We start from the raw sequence: 25,318 nt of genomic DNA, 5'->3' as shown, positions 1-25,318 counted from the left end.
ACAGACACAGGGTGTGATATTAGCGTTTTACTCTTCTTTCCAGATCACCCCTGAAAACACACAATTCCCTTATAAATATTCTCACTATTTTCAAGTGAATGTATTCTCATGACAGTAATTGTCAGCTGGGTATCTGTTTATCTCATAAAATAGTGTACAGCACTGACAGTGTGACTGATTATTCCCCTCTGCACAGCGCTGCCAGTGTGTTCAATATTGTATTGGAAAAGCAATATTTCAGGAGAGAAGATCCCCCCCAGATTCCTGATCCTCAGAGGTATTTAGGAATCCAGCTATCACTGATGTCAAACTGAGCTAGACACACAGTTACCTCTGAGGATTTGGGTCTTTGTCAATTTAGTCTGTGGTCTGTTGCTGAGTTTGCTAAATTCTTCCCTTTTGTGACTTTGCATTTGGCTGGTCCCCATGCTCTTTTCCATGCCAATATTTGGTGGGTTCCCAATTGGCCCAGGGTCTGCATGCATTATCTGTGGTTAAATCTCCCCAAGGATTTCAACATTCATATTCATCTGGTTACAAAATACACAGCTGCTGTACCATAGGAGAGTCACTGTGTCATTGGCATTTTCATGGCTCAATTCCAAAAAAGCACATAGAAACTGAACTGGAGGTTTGGCAGGTCCTAAAAAGTATTCACTGCTGATGCCCCAGCCAAACACAAGCTGGTGGTGTTCCCAACAACTTACTATACTCAGAGTGCCTTGTCAGGCAGCCATCAGTATGACTGACCGCCCCTGGAAATTGGCAGTTTCCTAAAGAACAGCCACCCCAGAGTGAAAGATTGCTGTATAGCTGTATCTTTAGCATCTCTTTCAAACCAATTTTCCATAGTACTGTAAATAAATGAAAAGACCAATGTGAATGGGTATTGCTTTAGGCAGTTCCCAGATTCACTTAAAGCTCTGTCACAGCATCTCATTGGCATGGAGAAGTCTAAAAAGGGTGATTCACAGATCCCAGAAGTGATTTGCAAAGGGAATCTGGCACATGCTGTATGGAAATAAAGCTCTGACGAATTTATATGTGTATACCAGGTAGTAACAGTGTGGTTCCCATACAACCTTCACACTAATGAAGTGGCCATGAACGGTATTGCTCTACCCTTCCTATGTCTTAGATTAGAGATGTAAGTACAGATGCAGATGGTTAGGCATGTTCTAACTGCTGCAAACAGCCTCTACTGTGCATTTTAACAGCATACCGATTTTCCATTTCGTAAGCAATGTCATTGATTTCTACAGCCATTCTCTGAATCTCTTCCCTGGCATGTTCTTCAGCTGTATTCTCCATACTGCTCAAGATAATGTCTTCCAAGTAGGAGTCAACAGTGCTCTGGTGCACTTTGACCACCTGGAAAAAACGCCAAGATATTGTTTTTACTGGTTATTGCTATGACAGGTGGCTGGAATCAGATTTCCAGCGAAGCAAGGGCCACGGATTGTTTTCAGCAGCGCTTTCTGAGGACAACTTGTGTAAAAATTTCTTCTCTGATAACTCTTTTTGAGAACTAACTGAATACAAACAAGTGCAGGAAAGAGCCAGTGCTAGAAGTAAAACTTTTATTGGCAGATCTACTCTCCAATTCCTCTGCAGCAGGTTAGTTCTGTGAATGCAATGGCAGTTGCTTCCTCAGTTCTCATGGTCCCCTGAACAACTGCCAAATAATCATCCTCAGTATTGGCTTCAGTAAATTAATCAGGTTTCATTCATGCAAATCCTGAAGGAAAAGGTTCCATCAAGACAGTCAAAGTAACATGAATAAGAGAAACATATTGGTTGCCTCATAAGGGTTGTAGGGCAGAGATTCTAGAAATGAGCCTGTCTCTTCTGCTAGTCTGAAGGGCATAAGCTTCTTGCACTTTGACCCTCCCTGCCTCCCACTCAGAGAAGCAGAAAAGAGATTTAAAAAACAAGATAAAATTAAAAAAAAAAAGTGATTTCAGACTCTCTTTGTATTAACCTCCTCCCACAAAGTTTGAAAACTATTGGTTTAGTCAATTAGGCTCCCACTCATTCCTTTCAACTGGGAGAAATACGCTTCATGCAGACAGGAATGAGGGAATAGGAGTAGAACCATAGAGTAGTTATGGAATAGGGTAATCTCAGGATCTCTGTTTTTGTATTTCAAGGTTATGTTATCCATTATCATCGCTTCAAAATAACTCTTGTTATGGCACTCCTTGTTAGAGGCAGTCCACTTTTGGGGGGCAAATTCTCTCCAAAATTTGCTTGAAGGCATTCTCTGTAGGAGAAAACCTAATAGTTCTGCTGGACAGACCAAGTTATGACTAAACATTAGTCCTAAAGATTATTTATGTACATATGCTCTCCATAGGTGTTTTTTGTGGAAGTTTGGAAACCTACATCTATTCATGACGTGACAGAATAAATAGCAGCACTGTCTGTTGGGGCATTCAGATCATCCTTTATTTAATGGAGATGACTCTCTGAGGAGGGAATCACCCTCTCTTCACTAAGACTTCCCCCTCCATTTTAAAACTAGCCATCACCTAAGTCAGTGCTTGAAGCATTTCCCTTCCAGCTGGATCTTCCTGCAGGGAGGCAGTTCCCTGAAGCTGCCCACAGTCCCAACACTCTCCCTCTCTTACCTGTCTGAAAATCTCATCCTCTTCCTGCCGTTGCATCTCTTCCACCTGGCGGCATCCACTCTCCTCTGCTTCCCTCATTCGCCGCTGCCTCTCAGCTAGCATAACAAAAGCGTGGATCTTCCGCTCTTCTTGCAGCCTCCACAGCTCTTTAGAGAGGAAATCAAACATGTTCGCCAATGTCCTTCCTTCTGCCCAGGCCAAGTGGTTTTCCATTTGTGATAGCTTTAAAAAAAAATGCAGAATTGTGTTACAAACCACAGGAATGTTCCTCTGACCACAGGCATGTGAAACAGCTCTGCAGTATCCACTCAACCCAGCCATGGGGCAAACCTAGGAGTTTTGCATTCTTTTGTTTTATATACGCTGGCCTGGATTCTGTATAATGTAAGGCTCCTGTATACTGGCTCTGATGGCATAAAGAGGCTAAAGGATGACAAAACTAGTCAATCTGGGAATAGTCCCAATCCTGTTGCACTAGGACAGGCAGCCCCTATGCTTGGGTAGATGGGAGGAGATAAAATACTAGCTGCATTGTATTCCAGCTATTATGAACTGCTGTTGTGGCTGAGAGTATAATCAGAACAGTTACTGAGCCTGTCTGTTACTGGGAACTGCTCTACTTCCCAAATCAAGAAATGGGAGGTATAAAAGTGACGATGAACTGACTTCAACTGCATATCCTCCATCTTTCTGTGCTAAGCTTAGCTGGACTAGGATAGAAAAATAGGATCAAAAGTTGCAAATGCAGCATCTATCTAGCATTCAGAAAACAAAATCTCTCTCTTTATGGGCAGGGATCTTGACTAGAGGTTTAGGGATCTGTGCAATTGTGCATATAGCCACATTTCTATCCTATCCTGAGGATTCAAAAATGTTTGTTAAAGTTCAAAGCCACCTCAGCGAAATGGTACATCTTTGGGTGGACACTGGTGATGCAGCCAAAGTGATATAACTTGCTGAGGTCAAACAGGAGTCATGAGTCTCTACAGCTTTAGGTATTAAGTTGTTACCTAAAACTATACAAGTTAAGCAGTAGCTGCTAACAAATTCAAATCAACGGTAATTATACTGAGTTTGCAGAAGTGCAAATGAGAACTCAAAATTCCAGGTAATGGAAAATCAGGTCAGAAAGTCTGTGACAAAGTTGAGAATAGAGCCAAGGTGTTTGGTGCTGCTGTGCCATTTCCTCCTTGCTCCAAGCACATCATGTTTTATGGGTTCTGTCTCTGCAATCCCACTTTGGAAAGGGACGAGATCTTTGGTAAGTTAGTTATTTCCAGTTCAGACTATGAAGCCATGATCCTTGGCAGGAGGGAATGTGTGTAGCTGGCTGGGATGTGCATCTCTGTTGCAATAAACAGGCAATAACAGAATAGGCTGGAATGTAAAACTCACACAAAACTAAATGGAACTGAAATATCCCAGACAAGTGGCAATAAATCAGCTTTCTCATACTGTTGTGCAGTGTTTCAAGGAAAGCGGGATTGTCAGTGATGTCACACACATCTAGAAGTGACACTGCTTGGCCTGTGGGTGATGGAGGAAGGTAATGCAGTAACTGCACTGTCCTAGAGAGAGGGATAACATGGGACTAATGTACTTTTTTCCTCCTTATTGCTCGAGGTGCTGTGTCTAAAACCAGTGTGAAACACAGGAAAACAACCCAGGAACACTCTTAAAATTCTGTTTTACATCAGGTTAGAGATTTCTAACCCTCACCTTTGACCATTTTACTTGGCATTTCAGTCTTCCTTCTGCAGAAAGCATTTCTTGAAAGATGTCTCTTTTAGACCAGAAAGTTCAAAAATCTAAAAAAAGTTGTGACCACCAAGAACTAAAGAACCGTGAATCATCAGTGACTTTCTAAAATATCCACACACATAGAAAACTACTGGTCTTGCATTCCAGAGAGATTTAAAGTTCAAAATGTTAAGACCTGAGCCTTGGACTGTGTGCCTTTAGGGACCCAGAAAAGCAAAAGCAAGAGGTAGAAGGGGTAGATACCAGCAGAGGGGGATAGTGTCTCTCCTAAAAGGAGATTCTGAGATCAGAGGTGAGCATCTTTATTCTTTGCTCTTTCCTCCTTTCTGAATGTCATTATGATGTCTGGTCTCTCCTTCACTCTTACCTGGGTTTCCAGAAAAGAAGAACCATTTCAAGATCCTAATGCCTAAGGCTTTTATGTTTTATTTTTCTTAATTCAGTAGAAGAAATTGTTTTTCTATAATCTTCTGGTGTTCTGTATTCCTGAGTTCCACACCTAAGCTCCCTGTATATAAGGGAGCATCTAGAAATGAAAAACACTAAAACGCAATCTCTCAGTTCAATTTTTACTGAGCTCTGAGATGAAATTTTATAGCTGCCCACCCAGCAGTAGGCAGTGGGCTGGCTCCATCTCTGCCAGGCCAGCCAGCCAGTATATGCTGTTATCATAATCTGAAACCTGCAGAATTGCCTCACAGCTGGTCTCTGTAATACCATGAGAGTGGTAAGAATTACAGGATAACCTGCAGGAATGTGGGAGACACTATATATCTTGGGATATGGTCTGGACAAAATTTATTTACGATCCATTTCAGACCAGAATCTGCCATTTGATTCACTTTGCTCTGGAAGGTTGTGGCCCTGCAAGGAAATAGGGTCAGATTTTTTATCCTCAGCTCTCACTAGATTCTTGGTACTGGATGGATCCCAGTATTTCTCTGCTCTCCAGAAAAGTGGCAAGTACAGCAAAGTGACTCCATTGCTGAGATGCTAGATGTCTCAAGCCCAGCAAGATTTACAAAATAAATCCACTTTGGCTTCTTTTGTGATTTCTGCCTGAGTGGAAGCCTGAGAGGGTGCCAAGCTAGAAAGAGGACAGGGCAATGACATAGCAGTAACACACATTCAGGAAAACAGCTGCCAGGGGCGACGTTGTGATGTCAAGTCTCAGCACCAGTCAAATGGACTGAAATATGGGTAAACTCAGGTTCATCTGACAGTGTAGTTTATTCAGAGATCTGGAAATATAAGTGCTCTGTTTGGGCAGAAAGCAAGTACAGCCTGGGTAGCAGCTGTGGTTGGGGTGCCTCGGTCTGTTTCTGAGATCCCTAGAGCCCCACAGCAGTGAGAGCAATTTAGCCCCTCAGGAATTCAATCCTTGGCCTCTGCTAGGAGGGCACTTAAGTAAGTTGGGATGGTTTCTGCACTTTGGATAATAGAAAACATAAAAAAATTAAATGTAAGTGTTAGTGGTGCTGCAGTCAGGAGTGTGACAAATCAGCCGCTCCATGTTTATAGGCAAACCTTGTGCATTTGCAAGTCATGCTGTTGCTGTAAGGCCAGTGTCGCTTGCTTCTCTGCTTTCATAAGCAGCTGAACGTCCTCCTGAAGTGCATGAGTGGTGCGCAGCTCTCGAATCAGTTCCAGACGCTTCTCCTTCCCTTCAAACATCTTATAAATAAAATTAAACAATGAGGCAAATTAAATAGAGGATATAGATCAAAGTATTTTGCCAGCAAAGATCACCCTTTTCTTTCAAGCTATAGGGTCAGCTGTTCCCAAGATCTAGTTCTTTGTTGTTAGCATTTGAAGATTTGGGGAATTTCCCTCATATGCCCAATGAGAAATGAAAAACTCTGTAACAAATGTGTGGCCACATTCAAGGCAAACACTACGTCTGTCAGCTAAACCTTGCCTAAAACTTCCTGTATGGAAGACGTAAGTTGACACCTTCTGCTATGGAGTATAGATGACCCACTGCTACTTTATTACAAGAGAATTATTGTTTGGTTCTGCTAGGACTCACCCAGAACTCAAACTACCTGAATGGAAAACAGCAAAGCCAGGGTCAAGTTTGTCCTTACCTAATAGGGCAATATCCTTCTTGATATCCTGTTATACTGGCCTAATTGTCAAAGTTTCCCAGTATGAGCATTGCACCTTTTTCTCAGTTCTGAGTTAAATGTCTCCTGTTTCAGCATTCACTATTCTTTGAAGGATATTCCTTTTGAGGGAATCCAGCAACAGTGCAAAGCAACAAGTTGGTGGGGAGATTATTGAAACTGCTGCTGTCCCTATTATGGGGTTCTGTAGCCTAGCACTTGCCTTACACACTCTTCTTTCCATTCTCCCTCGCTGCTAACAGGACTTAAGCATGCAGCATGGGGAGGTAAGGCTTGCTGGTAGAAGGTGAGCAAAAAAGGATCAGTCAACCCTGTTCACAGCATTCTCACAACTGAGTCAGGTATTTCTGAGCCAGTAGCAGCTGGAAGGAGGTTCCTAAAAATGATGGGACATTTCATGGCGCTCAAAAAATCTCGTGAAAATCAACAGCCCTGCAACGGAGTCAAACCTCATTCTCACAGATCACCACAGAACCGGGGAAGACTTGGGAAGTCTAGGCTTCACCTTAAGCCATTCCCAGAATTGCATTGTTAACTAAAGCTCAGGCCAGTGTCCCACATGGGAACACTTCACACACAATGACACAGAAAGAAGCAACAGGCATGAAAACCAACCATCTGAACTGGTCTGATCAAAGTGAGAGACTTGCTTAATATAAAGTCCAAACCAGGGCTACTCAATTAATTTAAACCTAGGCCTACTTCTACTCCACTGGAAGCAGAATGATGAGGCCTGCACACTGCTTTCATTGCTGGAAATCATGGTAGTGTGTTTCAACATTTAGGAAGGTTCAGCTCACCATCCCAGGAAACTGTGAGGATGGTAAGAAATAAAAGCTGCCCTACTGGAGGGTATGTGGGAGGTTTCATATGTCTGGGATCTTGGAATAATCAAGGCAAAATGTACTCATGGTCCAGATCTAATCTAGAATTTGCCATTTGAGTAATTCTGCTATTGAGCATCTAATTAAACAGCTCATTGCAGGGGATGGCTGGCACAGGGAGACACCCACAAACATATGTAGGAACCTAGAAGTTCCTGTAAGAAGTTTGGGCTGGAGAGCAAAGCCTTGAAGGACTTGAGATAACATACAAGAGGATATGCTGCAGAAGATTCATTGCCCTTGATTAGTTCTGTCAAAGAAAGATTGCAAACACACCTTCAGTCATCCCCACCATCATTCTGAAGACAGACATAAACAAACAGGCACAGAATACCATGTTCTGAATAGCCCTTCCTCGGAGCAACTTCTGCAAACAAATCACTGCCATTTCTGTTTCCTCTTCCTCCTGCCAAAACATAACAAATATCCACACCATAATTAATCATTTCTTTTGGTGAAAATACAGGTGAAGATTTCTATATATCATCCATCTAACTATCAAAAAAATCTAATTCATATCCAGCTTTTTTCCCAGTTGCTTCTGAACACCACGCTTCTGATTCCTGGGGAAAGGGAGATGAGTCAGAATAATACATACTTCCCTGTTTTACAAGAGATGGAGGAGAAAGACTCTGCTGAAGTTTTTAGAGGGTCTTTAAAGAGGAGTACCTAATGATAAGGAGGTGTTGATAGAGAAAATTACTTTATGTATTAAAAGTACTATTTGTAGCTTGACTGAGCTGGCAGAATGATCATCAGTGACATGAATTTACAGGTCAAGACACTAAGGAGGGAGAAGAATTGTTTTAGGAGATGCAAAAGAGCTGTTAACCATAAATAAAGGGATTAAATTAAAAGGGAACATATAAGATTTTCCTTCTGATATGGTGACTGTTACTGGAGTAACTCAGTAAATTTAAGACTCAGAGAGTGACTATTTGGAAGTAAGTAAAATGAATTACCTCATATTGCAGTTTGTCTCTTTGAGAGGGTTACTGGCCTAGCATTGTGTGAGTGATACCAACCTGGAAGAAGGATGAGGTTTAGTGGGTAAGGGAATATGACTACAGGAGATAAAATGTTGGCTTATTTTAAATATAGGAAGCATGATGGGCAGCATTTTTTCTTGCTGAGGGGGTCTTAGACACTAGCAGGAGGAAAAAGTCCATGAGGTACCCAAAAAAAGATTAAAGGGAATCTGAATATTGCAAGAAGGAAGTTTTTTAATAAAGCCAAGACAATGATGAGGTCTGAATTGAAATGTGGTATTTTAGAAGTGCTAGAAGAAGAGGGAAGAGCGTGGGATGAGAGAAGGGGTGTGAGCTTGAATTTTAGTGTCTGCTTTTTCTTAGGTGTTGCAGATTAAGTATTCCAAAAGCAAAAGGAAGCATTCCTTCCTTTCCACAACACCACCCAAGAGGAGCAAAGCAGAATAGGCAAAGGACTGTTTTACGATTTGGCCTGTTCTTTATCTCCAGAAAGAAGGGTTGAATTTCCAGCCCAGTTAGAGAGCTAAACTGTACCACATCACCTGGCTGCAGAGGGAAGTGAGGCCCCAAACCCCTTCAGGACAGAGTTTTTGGAAATGGAGACAGCCAGCACATGTACTGGACAGGTAAGCCAAACTGCTGCAAGGTTTAGTGTAAATTCTTGTGGGATGCAATTCTCGGTACTTGTAGTTGTATTGTTCAGTGTTGCAAATGGTTCCTTAGCAAGGATAATCACCAGTTTCTCCATCCACCTGCTGCAAAACAGCAGGAAAGAGAGAGGGGAGACAGAAAGTCTATCACGTCCTACAGGAAAAAAAGAGGATCTAGGGTCTAGAAGGATCTAGGATCTGGCTAAGAACAAGAGGAGGCTGGGAGAGAGTAAGGTGAAGGAATTGAGAGGTGCTCTGTAAGCTTCTTGGAGCTGATAAGTGCATAAGAAATGACTGGCGGAGAAGGGGAGGAGCTGAAGAAGCCTGCAGTAGTGTCTCCAGTCTCTCCACTTTCTTTTATATCCCTTGTGGTCCATGTCAGCAGCCCACCACTCCAGCACACTTTCCCTTTGAGATCCTCATCTCCAGATGATGATTTCCACCAGAAGCTGGTTAGCAGTTGGTTCTAGTATCTCTATAGGGCAAACGGAGAGCATTAACAGAGAAGAGCCTTGCTTTCAGTGCTCCTAGCAGCCAGCTGGAAGGATGTACAGTAGGAGAAACCTTGTTCGGATTCTGCAAGACAGAACATTTTAGGGCAGCCCTTCAGTGGCTGAAATGGCCTGATTCTACAGATGGAGTTTCACTAGAGAGCTCCACTCTCGTATGCATCTGCACGTAAGAACACTTGAGGAGAAACCAAACGCTGATAGAATTAATTTAGCTAAAGTTCTGTTGTATTGGAACTGTTCTAAAAAAGCTATAAACTGTAAATAGACTCAAGCATGACTACAGCTGGTGGGGAAAAAATCTTTCTGATATAGAAAATACCATGTAACCTGGAAATGCTTAAAAATCTGCTAAATTGGGACCGCTGCAATACAATAACTAATACACAGTAGTCAGTGAAACTGTGGAAAGCTCTTCCCAAGGGCAGTAGTAGACATTCTTATTTCAGTGATCTTAAAATGGACTGTGTAGACCACAATAAATCATACTGCACAAAGGAAGATAGTATGGATAATCTAATGAGCCTTTCTCTCCCTTACTTTTATGGTTGCTTGACTTTCTTAAATTCACAAGTTTAAATGATAATTGTGTTTGATTCTTACTGCACCATGAAAGTGGTGTTAATAAGCAGACAAAGCAATCCACTGGTGCATCACCTCTGAAATACATTACTTCAAGAAAGGAAAAGAAGTTGCAGCTTCCCTAACAAGTTGTTTTTTTCCCTAGAGTATATCACAACCCCATGACACATTACTGCTATTCTGACCTCTACAGAAGAACCATTTTCTGTGAACTGTCAATTAAATGGAGCATGCTCGTCAAAGACTGAATCCTGCATGATGGCAGGAGCATCACTCCAGCAAATTAATGAAGCGCATGCTCAGTGCTAAGCACCCGAAGTCTCACTGACTTCGGTGGGACTGAACTTAATCGCTTCACTGGATTACGATAGTGTTGTCAGATCAGGATAGAAGACTTCTTTACTTCTCTGGACATTTATTTAATAACCAGATAGGGAACAATCAAGGATCAACAGAAAAAAAAAAAGTACTAAAAAAATCCCACTTACGACTGATGGTTTTTCCAGGGTTGGAGTCAGAGGCTGAGGAACAGGTTTTTCTACTTTTTCAAGGAAACGAAGGGGCTTCTTTGGCTCCTTGACTTTATTCTTCTTGTCCAGTAGTGCCTGGAATAGCCAAAAAATTTAATCAGAACTGGGCTAGATAGAACACCACATTAAGATCGGTCCTCTGGCTACTGTCTGCTCCTGATCACACTGACTATAGGGAGTTGAAAGTATTCTGCACTTTTCAGGCTTGTGGCTTTCATTTCTTACCTCACCTCAGTTGAAAAACTGGATATGGTCAGCAGACGAGGCTGTTGACTGGTCAGAAGATACTGATGGGAGTTTCAAAATAACATGGAGGAGGAAGTGAGAGCTGTTTTACTATATTTATAAGTAACTCATAAGCAATTGTGTAGGCCAAGTCACTTAAAATTAATCCAGAATTGGTATGAGCTTAATTTCTAATATAATATATTCTTAAATGAAAGCATATTTCAGATGATTTTTTTTTTCATTTTAAAATGGGAATCTGATTGAACAAATTAAACGGAGAGCTGTCTACAAGCAGAGGTAGTTCTGTGTGCTGCTTTCTCAGCTTAAGCAATGATAAAAACAGTAATCATTTTCCTATAAGATAGAGGTAAGATTCTTTCAAAACTGGAAAAACAGGAAGGAATATCACAATTTAATCATGGTTTACGTATCACTACAGCATGGTTATAATCTTTGCCTTTTACTATAGGTATCATACTTGTTATTGAGGTTCGGAAATGTTTTGCAGTCAGGAGATTTTAAGAAGGGGGGGGGTCACTTGGAGAGTGTATCCTCACTGTTCTGTAGCCCTTTTTCAGTGAAGCGTCTTCGTATGATACACTGTTGCAGCGCAGGATTGAACTGAATGGTCCAGGACCCCTTCATTGCAGAAAACGTTTTGAAACTCTTCCCTTCTCATTTGCAACTGCCTGACACACCAATGTCACCGACATCAACTGTACATGTGGATTAAGGGGAAACTAACTTGCCTGAGAACTTCCTTCTATCAAGAAAATCTACAAGTCCATTAAAGTGTTTTTTTTTTTCCTCCTTGCAACTGTTTGATGGCAGCCACCAAATTTGTCAATAAAAGCAGGCTAGGAGTGACAATGCCACCAATGCTTCAGCCAGCTTTTAGAAAGCCAACATCCTGCCAACTTCCTATTGCAAGCTAGTTAGAAAAAGATATTCAAATAATCAATTTCTAGTGCACAGCAATGTCTGCCTACTGTAGGACATCTCTATACAGCTTACAAAGAAAAGGGAGTAGAGTATATCAGTTTAAATCTCCTTCAAAAGTATAATCCTGCTGCTGCATGGGTTGGATCTGTAGTCTTTAGTACTGGAAGAACAGATGTATTTCAGGAAGGTAAGGTGTACCTTATTTATTTTTATTTTTTTACAGGGAAGGTGTGCAGCACTGTTAGAAAGAGATGTTCAAAAAGAGTATGTCACCAGGGAGGGAAATAAGAGAGAAATTAAGAAAAAAAATCCCATGTTGAATTTCTCTTTCCAGTACCAAGGAAAGGACTTGCACAAAATTTAACTGTAAAATTAATGAAGTTTTGAAACTCCTATGGCCATTGTATAAAACTCTTCTTGCATGTTGGATCTGATCTTTCAGGCCAGGATAATTAATGGTTCTGAAAAAGGAGAGAGAGAGTTTTAGGTGGAGGGGGGGAAAAACACTTTATTGTTGAAAACTTCTGAAATGGACTGGGTTAGTAATACAAAAATCAAAGCCTATAAAGTGCTTACAAACCACGTGAAATGCTTATAGCTCAACAAAGTTAGAGATTTTCTCAACTGCTTCTTGTATTTGATCATCTTAGAGTTCTCTGGCATGAAGATTATAACAGTGCTTGATATGATTTGTAAGGTGTTCTGCATGATGGGGGAAAACTTTGAAAGAAAAAAGCCCTTGTAATTGTGTTTATTTTGAAAACAATGATTCCTATGTTTATTAGTACAATGTTGCATTCATAAGAGTTTCCCTGATAAAACATTAGGCTCCAAAAATATTTCTTGATAACCAAAATAACAAAATGCAACCAGAATGACAACTTTTAAAGACAGAAGAATCCATGAGCACTTCTGACAAGAAGGAATTCTTACTAATGTAGCTCTGAGAAATACTGCAGTTCCTGAAAGTGGTTTTATGTTTGCACATCAGCACAATCTAGTGCCTGCTTTACTATCTTTACTAAGTCAGGAGTGGTTACTGTTGCTTTGTCCAGTCTGAAGTTTTAGGTTACTTTAAGGCTTTAATGTAACAGCTCAACTAAAGGAAGTACAGTTCTTGCATTAACTGGTTCTGCCTAACTTAGTAAGTTACCATTTTTCCAAATAGAGACCAGCACTGAAGAATCTCTGTGCAATACTTTCTTAAAACTTAAAAAAAATAAAGAGATGATAGAAAAATAAATATGTGCTAAATTTCTGAACATACTCTAAATGGCACCACCTACATATTGCACACTAATTTTTCTGGGATAGGCTACATAATTTTACTTTTTTCATGTAGTCGGTTTTGAGTCATGGCATAATCTGATTGGACTGGACAGTGAAGGACTATCTAGATCTTTCATCTCTTTTTCATTTTCCTGGCGAATGCTGTGAACAGCAAATGACATTCTTGCTTTTGGCCATACCCTTTAGCTTCTTTGCTGGCTTCTGATAGAAGCAGAAGTCTTGATGGGATAGTGGCTTGGGAACCAACTCTCCATGCAGAGAAATCATGCTTTCATTTCTTCCTTATCTACTCTTTAGTTTTCTCTTTTTCCCAAGACACCATGCACATTTTCATGTGTAGCACTTGAGTATACAGTCATGTTTCTCTTTCTTCCTTTTTGCCCATGAATAAAGAAGGTGAGATCTTCAAGGACAGCCTGATACCTACTTAGCAATGCAGCAGGGCTGCTGTATCTTGGCTGATTAGGAGTGACATAACAGGTCTTAAAGCTTGTCTGAGCATGAGCCAACTAACAGTGCATTGGCGATCTGTTCTTGATGAAATTACTGCTTGAACAGGTTTTTCCTGCTCTTTGAAGTCGGCACAGATTTTCTCCACAGATATTCTTGGCCCTCTTACGTCTCCACCTCCTTTCAGCAACAAGACAAAGGAAAACAGACATGAGGAGAGTTGCACTTAATTCTGAGGTGAAAGATTCATTGTTCTGGCATTATCCTGATCCAGCACTTTGAAACTGCCTGACACTTAACACCTTTTGGGTCACCAGAGTGTACAGGGTCAGCCTGAAGTCATGAGTTGTTTTACAGTGGGATTTCCTCTAGTATCTCCTCTGTTCCTTGGTGTAGTCAGGTATCTAGCTGCATTTGTCTCCTATAGTAATTAGTTGTATCAGTGTGCTAGCTCTTTTTGAACTAAATGAATTCCTTGGTGTTTCATGCAAGGCTGTTTATATAATGGCTCACTTATACATTCCCTAAAGCACCAGCATCTCCTCTGTCTAGGAACTGGCTTTTCTTGTCCTTTTACAGACCTGGTTTAAGATATAGCTCATTGTTTTTGCTGTAAATCCTGGGTCACTCCTGTTTCTCTCATGTTCTCCTGTTTTAGAGAATTATTTGAAGAACACTGGGTATACATAATATTCTTGCAAAAGGTTTCACGATACTCCTCAAAAAGCCTGCTTCTAAAATCACTTCTTTGGGGATTAGTTTCAAGTATAGAGGAAGATGATTTTATTCTTAATAGGACAATGATGCTTTCTGTAGTTCCCTGCACATTCTCTTGTCTCTCTTTGCAGTCCTAACCTTAGGAAAACCTGCGGTATGGCAAAACAAGAGGAACATAATGAGGAGGACCAATCCATCTTGCCACTTGTTTGGCCAGAAAAGCAAGCCTTGGAAATTTCCTTGATTAAAAGTAATTACTTCTGAAGCCCAAATCTAGCATTTCTCTTCTCTTTGCCACCTCCAGCTACCTCAGATTAACAGCAGGAAATGAAAGAAACTCATTCCAGAGCTAGATCAGTGTACGCTCTGAATTTTCTAGGGTTCTGCTTTATTTCTAGGATTCTCTTCTATTGTTAGGATAAAACTGATTTTTTTTCTCTTGTTGCTCTGAACAGAAGGTTTATTAAAGCCTTACTGTAGCTGAGGCAATCTGGGTCTTTACAAGTGTCGCAACTTTCAGCTTATCTGGACTGATGATCCTACATCTCCGTATCTAAAAATAGCAATTAAACTTGGCATAACAGATTTATCAATAATCCCTGCAAAGGAAATGTTTTGTGATTTCAAAAGAATACACATTTTGACTTTATGTGGAGGGTAAAGGAGGCTTAATTATATGAGGCCCTTTGTCGGTATAAATCAGTGTAGCTCTGGTGATCTATTATAGAAGAAAATACGCAGTATTGTCTGCTTTTGTTCTGCATTCCATCTCCCCTTTGGCTATCAGTTTCTCTTGGAGGAAACATTATTATGTGAGCAATCAGCACTAGGGCCTACTTCTTATCAGTGGCTACAGTTTAGACGCTCTACTGTAGTCTTGCAAACCATGGCAAGTATTTTGAACAGGCAGAATGCAATTGTTGTAATGGTAATTCAGCCCTGAAAGCTCAGGCTAACGTTCTGCTGCCTATATGAGAACTGCCACAAGTGTTCTGATCATGATTATGTACGGTCACTACTTTGATTTTATACAAAAAACACCAAAACTCAAAGCCCTTCAATAGTGCTGTGTCTTCTTCTCCAAGTCTGTAGTGAACTAATGTCAATAGTTCTTGAACACTTCCTGTAGCACTGAAGTTTTTTCTTTGAAAATTTTCCTTCTGAATAACAATCAGATGCAACACTTCACCTTTTACAGAATCCAGTGGAATTTAAATTTGAGATGATATGATTGTTCTTTCAGGACAAGATTTCAATTTAAAATTAATTAGTAGAAAGTTAGTGTGTGAATAGAGAGAGTATTATTAAATTACACTAAAACAAGAAAGCTATACACATAATTTCCAATTATGAAATATTTCTTCACTAAAGAAAGCATAAGTGAAAGCTGCCAAGCTTTACAAATGAAATATTTTTAGCGATACTTCAGCCAGCAACAATAGGCCTGATTTTAAAAAAGGCAACCATCAACAGCATCACAAGTAGCATGCTTAAAAGTACATGTAATTTACAAATACTGTGATTGTAGATGGCACTACTTTTTTCAGTGGTTAACTGCATGTATGGACACTTCATCTGTATGAACAGTTGTGATAAATTAAGGTACACAAAAATCATTATCCTGTTTGCAAATCAGATGCTGCTGTTAGAGAACAACAATGATGTGCATCCACTATTCTGATCCATTTTGATGAGTGTTGTCATTTTAATCATGCTTTGCTGTAAGTATTTTTACAATATGTTCTTAGAATGTACATTTTAAAAATGTACAGAATTTTTAGAATTTATTCATTCATTTTTAGAATGGATCCAGATTTGGTTTATTTAATTATTAGTAATTTGACAGTGTAGCCATTCAGCTTGTCACACATGCATTACATAAGGAAGGGAGAAGAGACAGTGAGCAAAGGGAAGGAGAGAATTTCTAACTGATATAGTATGTTACAATCCAAGCATCTGATTCATAGGGAGACAAGCAGCTATCCTTGTTTTCCATAGGGCTGGAGCAGAACGCAGATGTTAGGGAGAGAGAATACTGACAGACTGAGCTCCAGAGCAGTACTAGTCATGCCTACAACACTTTGAATGTCTGATACATTCTCTGCTTGAAGTTGTCATATAGAAAATATGAATTTAGCATAGAAAACTGGAAGAAAGTTCACATGTATGTTTTCTCAATAGCATTTCTGAGCAGTTCAAAGCTAAGAGGAACTGATGTGCTGCTGGCTGCAGCTCCATACCTGGTGAACTTGTGCCAACTCTGCCTCTAGCCTTGCTGATCTTTTAATAAATCCAGTCTTAGTGGTAGTGCATTTAGGTTTTGGAGCTTTAATCTGGACCTGGGTGACAGAATCTGGGAGAGATGCTTCCAGTTGACACAATCCTAAGAAACACAGAGTATGTAATGGAGTGGTAGAGAGAGAAATTCAGAGTTTTGTTAACATAACTATCTCATACAAATTAAGTCTTTCAAAATGCTTTACCTGCAAAGGTGTTAAGATAGTAGTTTTTTACCAGGTAGCGTTCAGAACGGTTGTCTGGGAAACAACCAATTCTAGACAAAGGAGCATATGTTTGTGATGCAAAGTTAGCATAGTCTTTGATGATATCTCGCCTCTCCAGCTTCCCTCCCACATTCTTCCTCTTAGCTATCAGTTTTCTGATCACTGAAAAGCAAACACAAATGTGAGAAGGTTCTTCAAACAAGTAATTCTAAAAAAGCCTCATCTTAGGAAATACACAAAGGCTTTTGTTGTAAAACCTGACCTGTTTGATCAGAACAAATGCTGGTTATGCATAGCTATACTGTGGATGCTAGCTGTTTCATCTTGAATCAAAGTTGCAGCCTTGTGGAAACAGAAATGGCTTGTCTGAAACCTAAGACTCATACTTCTGCCTTCCTGGTTCTCCAACTTACTCAGTGCACAGTTGTGCTGAATTTTTTTTACTTTCTCTTCTTTAGCCTTCTGATGATTTTGCCAGTGGGCATCCAAGTGATTGACATCCAGCTCATTCTGCTTCTCCTCTCTCCTCCACAGCAGCTTCTTTAAGACTTCCAGTTGAACCTCCTGCAACCTTCAAGGGAAGGAAAGGTCAGGCATGAACTACAGTACTCTCCAGTGTTCTGTACAATGCTGTCATCATCAGATCCTACATCCCAGCTGAATACTTTACAAATGGTTCATGCTGCATATCACATTTAATCTTTCATTTTTAGAAGTGAGCTTATCACTAGTGAAAAGTATTGTGTCTCTTATAATAAATTCAACAAAAATATCCCTTCCCAAAATCAGTGGATTTCCATTTAAAAAATTTTCATAAAAATAAAAGGCTTGTACCCTCCAGCCAGCCCCCAAACCTTCTTGTTTCTTCTCTATTCAGCTGATAATTAAAAGGAGTAAGGTGTATAACTGGACTCCTACTTTTCTATTTCCTGTTCTCTAAAGGCCCACTCCTTCTTCTCCATATCGTCCATCATTTTCCTCCTCTTTGCGATTTGTGAGGCATTGTCCAGGGGTGGAAGAGTTGCTTCCCAGGCTCGTTTTTCCCGGGCACGTTCAATCATCTCCACCTCAGCTAGTCTGGCTGGTAGCCCCCGACCTTACAGGGACAAGAAACAGCAGCTCTTTAGAAGAATGATAAATCCAGCCAATATCTACCACCAGGGCAAAAGGTACTAGAGGGTTGGATGGGCATAAGCCCATATGTTAAACACAAGCAGAATTGACAATAGACAAAAGTAAATACTTCCAAGGCCAGTAAAATTTTAAAATATGAGTGATGGTAGGACCTGCAGTTGCTATTGTTTAGTTGACATTAACACTGGCTGTTCATTCTTCTATTGCAGGATGGAAGGGACAAAAAACTTTTCCAAGTAGACACATTCTGAGAATCAGCACTTTCTTTGGCATGTCCAGTATCCATCACTATTGAAGGCAGGACACTGGGACAGGAGGATCACAGGTGTGTTCTGGGACAGCAGTATTCTTACTATTTCCTTATTAATGTCTGACTCAGAATAGCTGAAGAACAGTAGGTAAATGGAAAACCTCTACTAGTTGGTATTGGTAAAACATATGACCTTTTTATATTGAAAGATCTCAAAACTCCTTATGAAAGGCCCCAGAATAGTGCTATTAAGTGGGCAAATATCTAGTTTAAGAACAGAAAAATAATGTACCCCAAAATAAGAAAACAGAGGATTGTCAAAGCTGGCAATAGACTTGAAACCTGACACTGAAAAAAAGAGAACTTCCTGCTAAAGAAGGTAGCATTACCATTATTATAATAATGTATCTTGATATCATAACTCACCCCAAGTGAGAGTAGCAAGTGTCAGAAGTTCAGGGACTGAGCCAGAGAGAACTACATATTCAGGGGAATAGGGGTCAGTCTGGGCTTCACCATCCCTGTAATCTGTCTGTGTACTCAGAGTTTGTAACTGGGGACCAAAGACCCTGCCATTTCTGTTAGCTGAATAAACATTGGGCTCTGTCCTAAAAAACAGATGCAAGATGGAAGAACATTTGTCACATTCGTTAAAAAAAAAAACAACAAAAAAAACACTAAGTCAAAGGTAGGATATTCAAAAGTGTTTTCTTTTACTTTAACATTGCTCCCATTGATGTTAACTCCATTATCTTTAGTAAAAGCAGACTGAGGCCACACCGAGCCCTTTGACTCCCTCCCTCCCTAGGTAAGCAATCCAGAACTCTTCTGGTCTCAACTCTCTTAAATTGTTACATGCAAATCTTCCCTATGTATACATTCTAAAGCGTTGCTTTTAATATTGAGGCAGGAAAAGCAACTAATGACTGAATGTAAGATGAAGTAGGACTACTTTAGTTTAACTTTCATGTTTTTCTTTCCCACATCTCCAGAACAAAGTTCCATTCTTGTGTAAGCACATACAGTTTCCATTGACTCTACTGGAAACTGAATCTGCTTATGTCCCCTCAAAACTTGATCCCCACTGAAAACCACATTAGACTACTTCATGGATGCTCTCTACCATTGAACAGTATTGCAACTATTGTAGAGATTGTAATAAAATATCAGAAGAATTTCCAACAGTATTGCTGTATTGGAGAATCTTCTTTGTATCAGTATCTCTTCTAGGATTGAGAGACACTTGGCAGTCTCTTTCAAGCCTCATAACTGTAACATTCTTGAGGCATACACTGATCCGTCCTTACCCACAAGGCACTACTTCACTGCAAGCAAACTCTGAACCAGGCAGTCCCTCGTTTCCTCAGGGATTCACAATGGTTAACAAAGTCCTCCTTATCTCTTAAAAAGTTCTTCCCATTGGTTCATTATGAAAAATATTGCTCACTAACTAAACAGCTAACCAATCATTTTTTGGCTAGATGTGACCCATTACAACAGTGTTGCTCCAGAACTCACTACTTACTTCGGCATTGCATAAGCAACGTTTAGTGGAAACGGCTTATTAAAAGGGATGAGAGGTCTGAAAAGAGAGAACACAGATGTAAGACAACAGCCATGAGCATAAAATACTGTTATGGTTCAGGAAAACTGCAGTCCACTAACTTCAGTGGAGTTATGCTGATTTACCACAACTGAGGTTCTGTACCTGCATGTGTAGTATTGTGTCTGTATACGAAATAATTCTTTCATAGCTAAGGAGCAGTGGGGGGGAGGGGTCACTTCACACAAAAGGTGTGCATGAGACCTTTTGCAAATGACCTAGTCCAGTGTTTCTCATGTCCTCCTCCAAAGGGTGCAATTCAATGTTACAATGAAGCCAACCTAACAGCAAGCTGCCATCAAAAGGGATGGACCCTATTAGAGTTATATAGTTGTGCCTGCTCTAGTGCAGCATTCAGTCCTGCATGTGTACTCTTTATTTTAAAGACTTAATAAATTACTACATAAATTAAAGATGGGAAACTTCTCAAGACTATATTGTCTCACTCTTTCAGAATTACTGCTTGATGAGTTTATTGGCCTGAGTTTAACAGCTAATGCTGCAGAAGAGGCTACAGTCAGAGACCAATAATTTAATGTGTTTGGAAGTGGAATTCCATGCTGCTTGTAGGAGACAGAGAAATGTCTTGAGTGCCTGACACTCACAACAAAGCAGTTGCTAAAATCCTGTTCTACTTAAAATTGGAATTGAAAAACAAGGCAATAATTAAAAGAGGTTAGTTTTGAGCATGCTCACAGAATTTTATATATGCATGGGTTTCACTAATTAGTTGACTTTTTTTTTTTTTTTTTTTTTTGGCTTGAGATTTAGGAGAGGTTTTTTTATAACTTCTTGAAATCCTGAAATGAATTCTTACATTCAGCTTATAAGGTAAGCCATTTTGGACTTACCTAATTTGATTCTTTCCTTCTCTGTAGTAATTTCTGAAGTACCTTGAAAATGATATGGGCTCAAAGACAAAGTATTCATATTAATAATTCCTTCTTAGGAATTATTATAGTCTGCACATTGCAATTCACTATCAATTTTCCTTAGTTTCTGAGGGACTTTAAAGATGAATTTCAAATTGCAGAAGAAGATAAAATAATCTTTGTCATTCTTTTGTTAAAATTGCCATAAAGAACACTAATTCAATTTTATTAAAATTTGCAAAATTTATTTTTTTTAGATTTAGAAGTGGACATGTTGAACAACAGCATAATGCACCTGCTCTTAAATAAAGTTGTGTCTGCTGACTCTACTAGTGAGTGTAACTCAAACTACATGTGACTAAGTTGAGAATGTTTGTATCTTAGCTGTTGGTTCGGGTCTTGAGTCCAGTGCTGAACTGCAGTGAATTCTGGGAGGAGCAGTTCTGCAGTAGAGGACATTGATGAAAGGTTAATCTAGGATTCGCTTTGCATTCTGTCCATGGCAGAAACCAAGAGTTAGAGGTTACATCTTAGGAAGGCACATTTTCAGGAGTCTGGAGAACTACAATGGCTTTGGTGAGCATCTGCCTTTGCGTAGGAGGATCTACAACTCCGCTACTTTTTATTATTCAGTAAATCATTACCTGAAAATTCTGAGATACTGTAAATGTAAAAAGACCTTGTGATATAAGATTTGCTTACTACTAAGATTTTCTATACCAGCGATTGAGGAACTGGAAAAAAAAAAAGGGGGAGTTGGCATTTATTTAGGTGCTCTTTAAACTGCGCAAAAGCAAGATTCTAAACTGTGTCAAATCAGTTCATTCCTTACCGTCCAAAGTATTTGTAGCGATTCCTTCCATGAACTTCAGGATCTTCATACACAATTTGAGGTATCTGAAGAGAAGTTTGAGCTCTAAAAGCCAAAACACAGAATTCCTTACTATTATTTAAGAAGTAAGTTCAGAGCAGTTCTGACTTTTTTTCCTTATGCTTTATTATTTGTTTTTTCTCTCTCTACTTGCACAATCAAAACATACATATTACAAATTCCACAATTCCCATATGTATACAAGCAGCTCTACAACTGTATTTTCCATTTTTTCATACTTTTATATATAGCAAGACAGTTTTATACTTTATGGATATTCCACACTGTACATGGGCAAAATTGGTCATCTGCTGTCTTTAATAAAACTTTTTATGAGCTTGTCATGAAAAGAACCACTTGTAAATGCTGGACCTTGTAAAGTCAACTGCTTTTATTGTGAGTAGGGAGGATTAAGTTCATTTTCACAAGAGTGTGAAAAACTTTCCACAACAGAAAATACATGGGAAGGAGAGTAGTGACCACGGGGAAGACTACCACTTGCTACCTTTCAAAAATAGCTAAAGGGATTTTGAGCAAATGTGGAAAATTTTAGAACCAGCAACTTCAATTTGAATTCTCCAGTAGAGCAAAAAAATTTAGGCTGACCATGTGAATGCTTTAAAAATTATGCTGGAACAAGCACATCTTTTCCAAGAGTTTTTCTTCATTTTTTCCCACCTTGAATTTAAAGTAATTTAAATTTTTCACTACAACATCCAGGAGGGTTTTCTTTATTTTAAAGGCTTTTTCACTACAACATCCTGGAGGGTTTTCTTTATTTTAAAGATTTGGAAGACCATGAAGCCTACTAAGGCATTCAGTGAGAAAATGGGTAGAACTGAGTTCATTGAAAGCTATGCATCAGGATTGCTATTTGTTTTCACAGCTACTTTATACTCCAGTCTTAATCTTATCAGTCTGTAAGGTAGTTAAAGACAAGAGACAGAAGTTCTTAAAAAAAGAAAAAAAAATCCCATGTCAGGGCATAAGGTAAGTCATTCCCTTAAGCTGCACATATGGCAAATCCTGTACATCATGTTTTTCACAAGACTGCTTTTGGCAACTTATAAGAATCCTGACCTTAAATGTATGGGATTCTGTGTAATAAGTTGGTTGCTGCTGCCTAATTTTAAACACAGAGGCATATTTACAGAGATATAGTTAACAATGCATAATGTTGCTTTACAGCTGGGATCAAAACAGAGAATAGCACACTGAGATCAGTTGTCTTCAAAGACCTCACTGCATGGCCCTGTGAGCTGTGCTGTGGACCTCAGGGAGCCACAGTATGACATGACTATCCACTACAGAAAATACTGTACAGCAAGATGCTTCATTAACCTCCTGTGACATACAGTTTCCTGCCAAGGTAAGTTTAAAGTCATCTCTTCCCAGCACTTTCACTCATATCGTGTAACAAAAGAGAGGAGAAGGGTTCAAGATGCACCACTGTAACCTGAGATACTTGCTCAGCTCTAACCAACCTATTATTGTAAAGTCGTGTTTGTAATTCAGATGAGTTAATCGAGCCGATGGCTAGTTCCACTAGCTGACTCTTTGCATATCAGAGCATTGCTCCATCCAGATGGATTTGTGTTTCATTAAGCACAGGTGGGCACTTACTCTTATGATCTAACTTTATTAGCATCATCCTGTTATGGTATAGGTATAAGCACAATGGGAACCCAGTGAAATAGCCCCTTTTTATTCCACAGATCCTGTCTCTTGCACGTCCTTGAGTTATATCTGCTGACTTTGCTGATACAAATGAGCATTTATTCCTGGTAACCTTGCAGAAGCAACACAACTACTAAGAAGACAGCTGCAGAATATTATCTTCTATATTGGCAACATTGTCAAACAGCGCAGGTTGAAATAGAGGAGAAGTATTTCTCATTTTTTGTTAATTGCAAGATATTTTGCAAATACATGTTGAAATGTTAATGTATTTTTAAGCAGCTCAGATGTCAAATGAGTTCCTGTTACAGAGCTATAGGCACAATATAACAAGCCACTCAGGTTTTCATGTGGTGGGGGCAATCTGAAGTGCTGAAAAGTAGAAGAAAAAAACCTTCCAAAACTTTTTGATTGTAGAAATGATAAGAATATGCTTTAGAAACTCAACAAGAATAGGTGAGAAATCCTCTGTATCACTCTTCAACATCTTTGATTACTGTCAAGCACATGGTACAACTCAGTTACCAGCAATCCCAATCCCAGGGCAATACATCATAAGAAAAGACCAGGGTCTAAAGTTAGCTTGTTAATGCAGAAAAAAACTCTGACAACAACTAGTAAGGCCGATGCCTGCAGTCTTCAATACAGCTATAGGGGAACTTCAAAAACCCATGGTGCAGCAAAACATGTAAATAGGTGCTTAAATACTTGCTGAATCAGAAACGCTAATTGTGGTGCCAGGAGAAAGTTTAACTAAGAAGTCCATGGACTAAAAATGTGGTGCCCTAGTTCAGGCCCCACGCACACTTGAATGAACAGCAACAGCAATCTAACCAGCTGCAGCTTCAGGGCACTGAAAGGAAGCAGCTACCACTGAAGTAACACACATGGGTCAACTAAAGTCTTTAAAACTTATCTATGAGAGATTGAAATAACTCTGTCCACTTTTCTGGCAACTGATGCAGAGCAGATAGCACAGGGATTAAGGAATGTGTAACATCCACCTTCTAAGAAACAGATGGGCAACTGTACTCCACAACAGCTGCAATCTCTTAATTTCAAGGGAAATATAAGTAGGAGCAAATTGCAGTCATCTCCACTTCAGTGTGTATGGGTTTTTGTTGGTTTTGTTTGTATGTTTGTTTTAAATTATCCAACCATAGAACACTTACACAGCAAGCAGCTGAAGAGCTTCCAGGCGCTGCTGAGCCCTCCCTCTCCATCTTCGGTCAATAAATGGAGGCACTGGATCTTTGCCTTCCAAGCACAGATTGTAGCCAGGGAAATGGATGAGACTACTAAACATGCTTCTGAAAATTGGTACCTTTACCTAATGTTCATGTGGACACAAAAGAAAAGAGGCACTGATTTAGTGATTTCAAATGGCGTTAAAAAGATCAGAATTTCAGCTGGTGCTAACAAGTGTATGCATATGATCACTATATAGAACAGCTTACTGTGAATTATAGGACTGCACATTCAGGATAGGGAAAGAAGGTGGCATACACAAATGATATCAGCTAGTTAGATGGTACTTCTCAAGATGTGGAGCATACCAGACTAGCAGCAGATGCACAGATATATCTTCTGGCTATTTTCCAGAGTCTAAACTTTTACTTAAAATCGAAAGGCCTAACACTTTGTTACATGAGGAAGTTAGTGCGCAGTAATCTAAGATGTGAATTTCCAGCATGCTATCCTATGTAAACTCCCTCTCATTTTGTGCACTCTAAAAGTGAAGTAACATATTCCATTTACAGAGTAAAATATGCTATTTTATGCTACAGCAATTCTAGCAAGTGCTAAAAGTGTTTCCATGGGAGTTAGCATACAAAGCTATCACATTAAAAATCCACACCCTTCTATCTGAGCACTAATTTCCCTCGGCAGATATGCCTTAAACCTCTAAATTTATGGTTGCCAATAAATCTTCAGAACTGTAACTCAACTGTAAATGATGTAGCTAGATTGGCTTGAGTTCCTGAAAAGTCTGAAATCAGAATTGAATTGTGAATTGCTCCTTTCATTTCGGTGGAACTCATCAGCTCAGATGGACATAGGGTAACAGTGACATTTCAAGCACACTATCTCATCAGAGTGTAAGAAAGTGTCATATTAT

General features: G+C 39.6%; 1 protein-coding gene across 1 annotated transcript in view; it reads right to left on the bottom strand.

The window, feature by feature from the left end:
• The window catches only part of MAATS1 (MYCBP associated and testis expressed 1), a gene marked incomplete at its 3' end in the record, with an annotated part of 28,033 nt that extends 3,504 nt beyond the window's left edge, over positions 1–24,529 (bottom strand). Inside the window, exons 1-13 of the mRNA XM_026065459.1 lie at positions 24,372–24,529; positions 21,484–21,567; positions 19,702–19,758; positions 18,603–18,784; positions 17,711–17,888; positions 17,206–17,363; positions 16,772–16,954; positions 16,529–16,671; positions 10,620–10,736; positions 7,736–7,807; positions 5,919–6,065; positions 2,631–2,852; positions 1,223–1,371 (exon numbers count right to left, since the gene is read on the bottom strand). Coding sequence (XP_025921244.1) covers positions 1,223–1,371; positions 2,631–2,852; positions 5,919–6,065; positions 7,736–7,807; positions 10,620–10,736; positions 16,529–16,671; positions 16,772–16,954; positions 17,206–17,363; positions 17,711–17,888; positions 18,603–18,784; positions 19,702–19,758; positions 21,484–21,567; positions 24,372–24,505 — 1,826 coding nt within the window. The remainder of the gene's footprint in view (positions 1–1,222; positions 1,372–2,630; positions 2,853–5,918; positions 6,066–7,735; positions 7,808–10,619; positions 10,737–16,528; positions 16,672–16,771; positions 16,955–17,205; positions 17,364–17,710; positions 17,889–18,602; positions 18,785–19,701; positions 19,759–21,483; positions 21,568–24,371) is intronic.
• Positions 24,530–25,318: the final 789 nt, after the last annotated feature.

The sequence above is a fragment of the Apteryx rowi genome, unplaced genomic scaffold (genome assembly GCF_003343035.1).
Source record: "Apteryx rowi isolate R43461 unplaced genomic scaffold, aptRow1 scaffold_228, whole genome shotgun sequence".
Classification (NCBI taxonomy): Eukaryota; Metazoa; Chordata; class Aves; order Apterygiformes; family Apterygidae; genus Apteryx; species Apteryx rowi.
The sequence above is the reverse complement of the archived record's forward strand: the minus strand, read 5'-3'. Positions and strand labels throughout refer to the sequence as shown.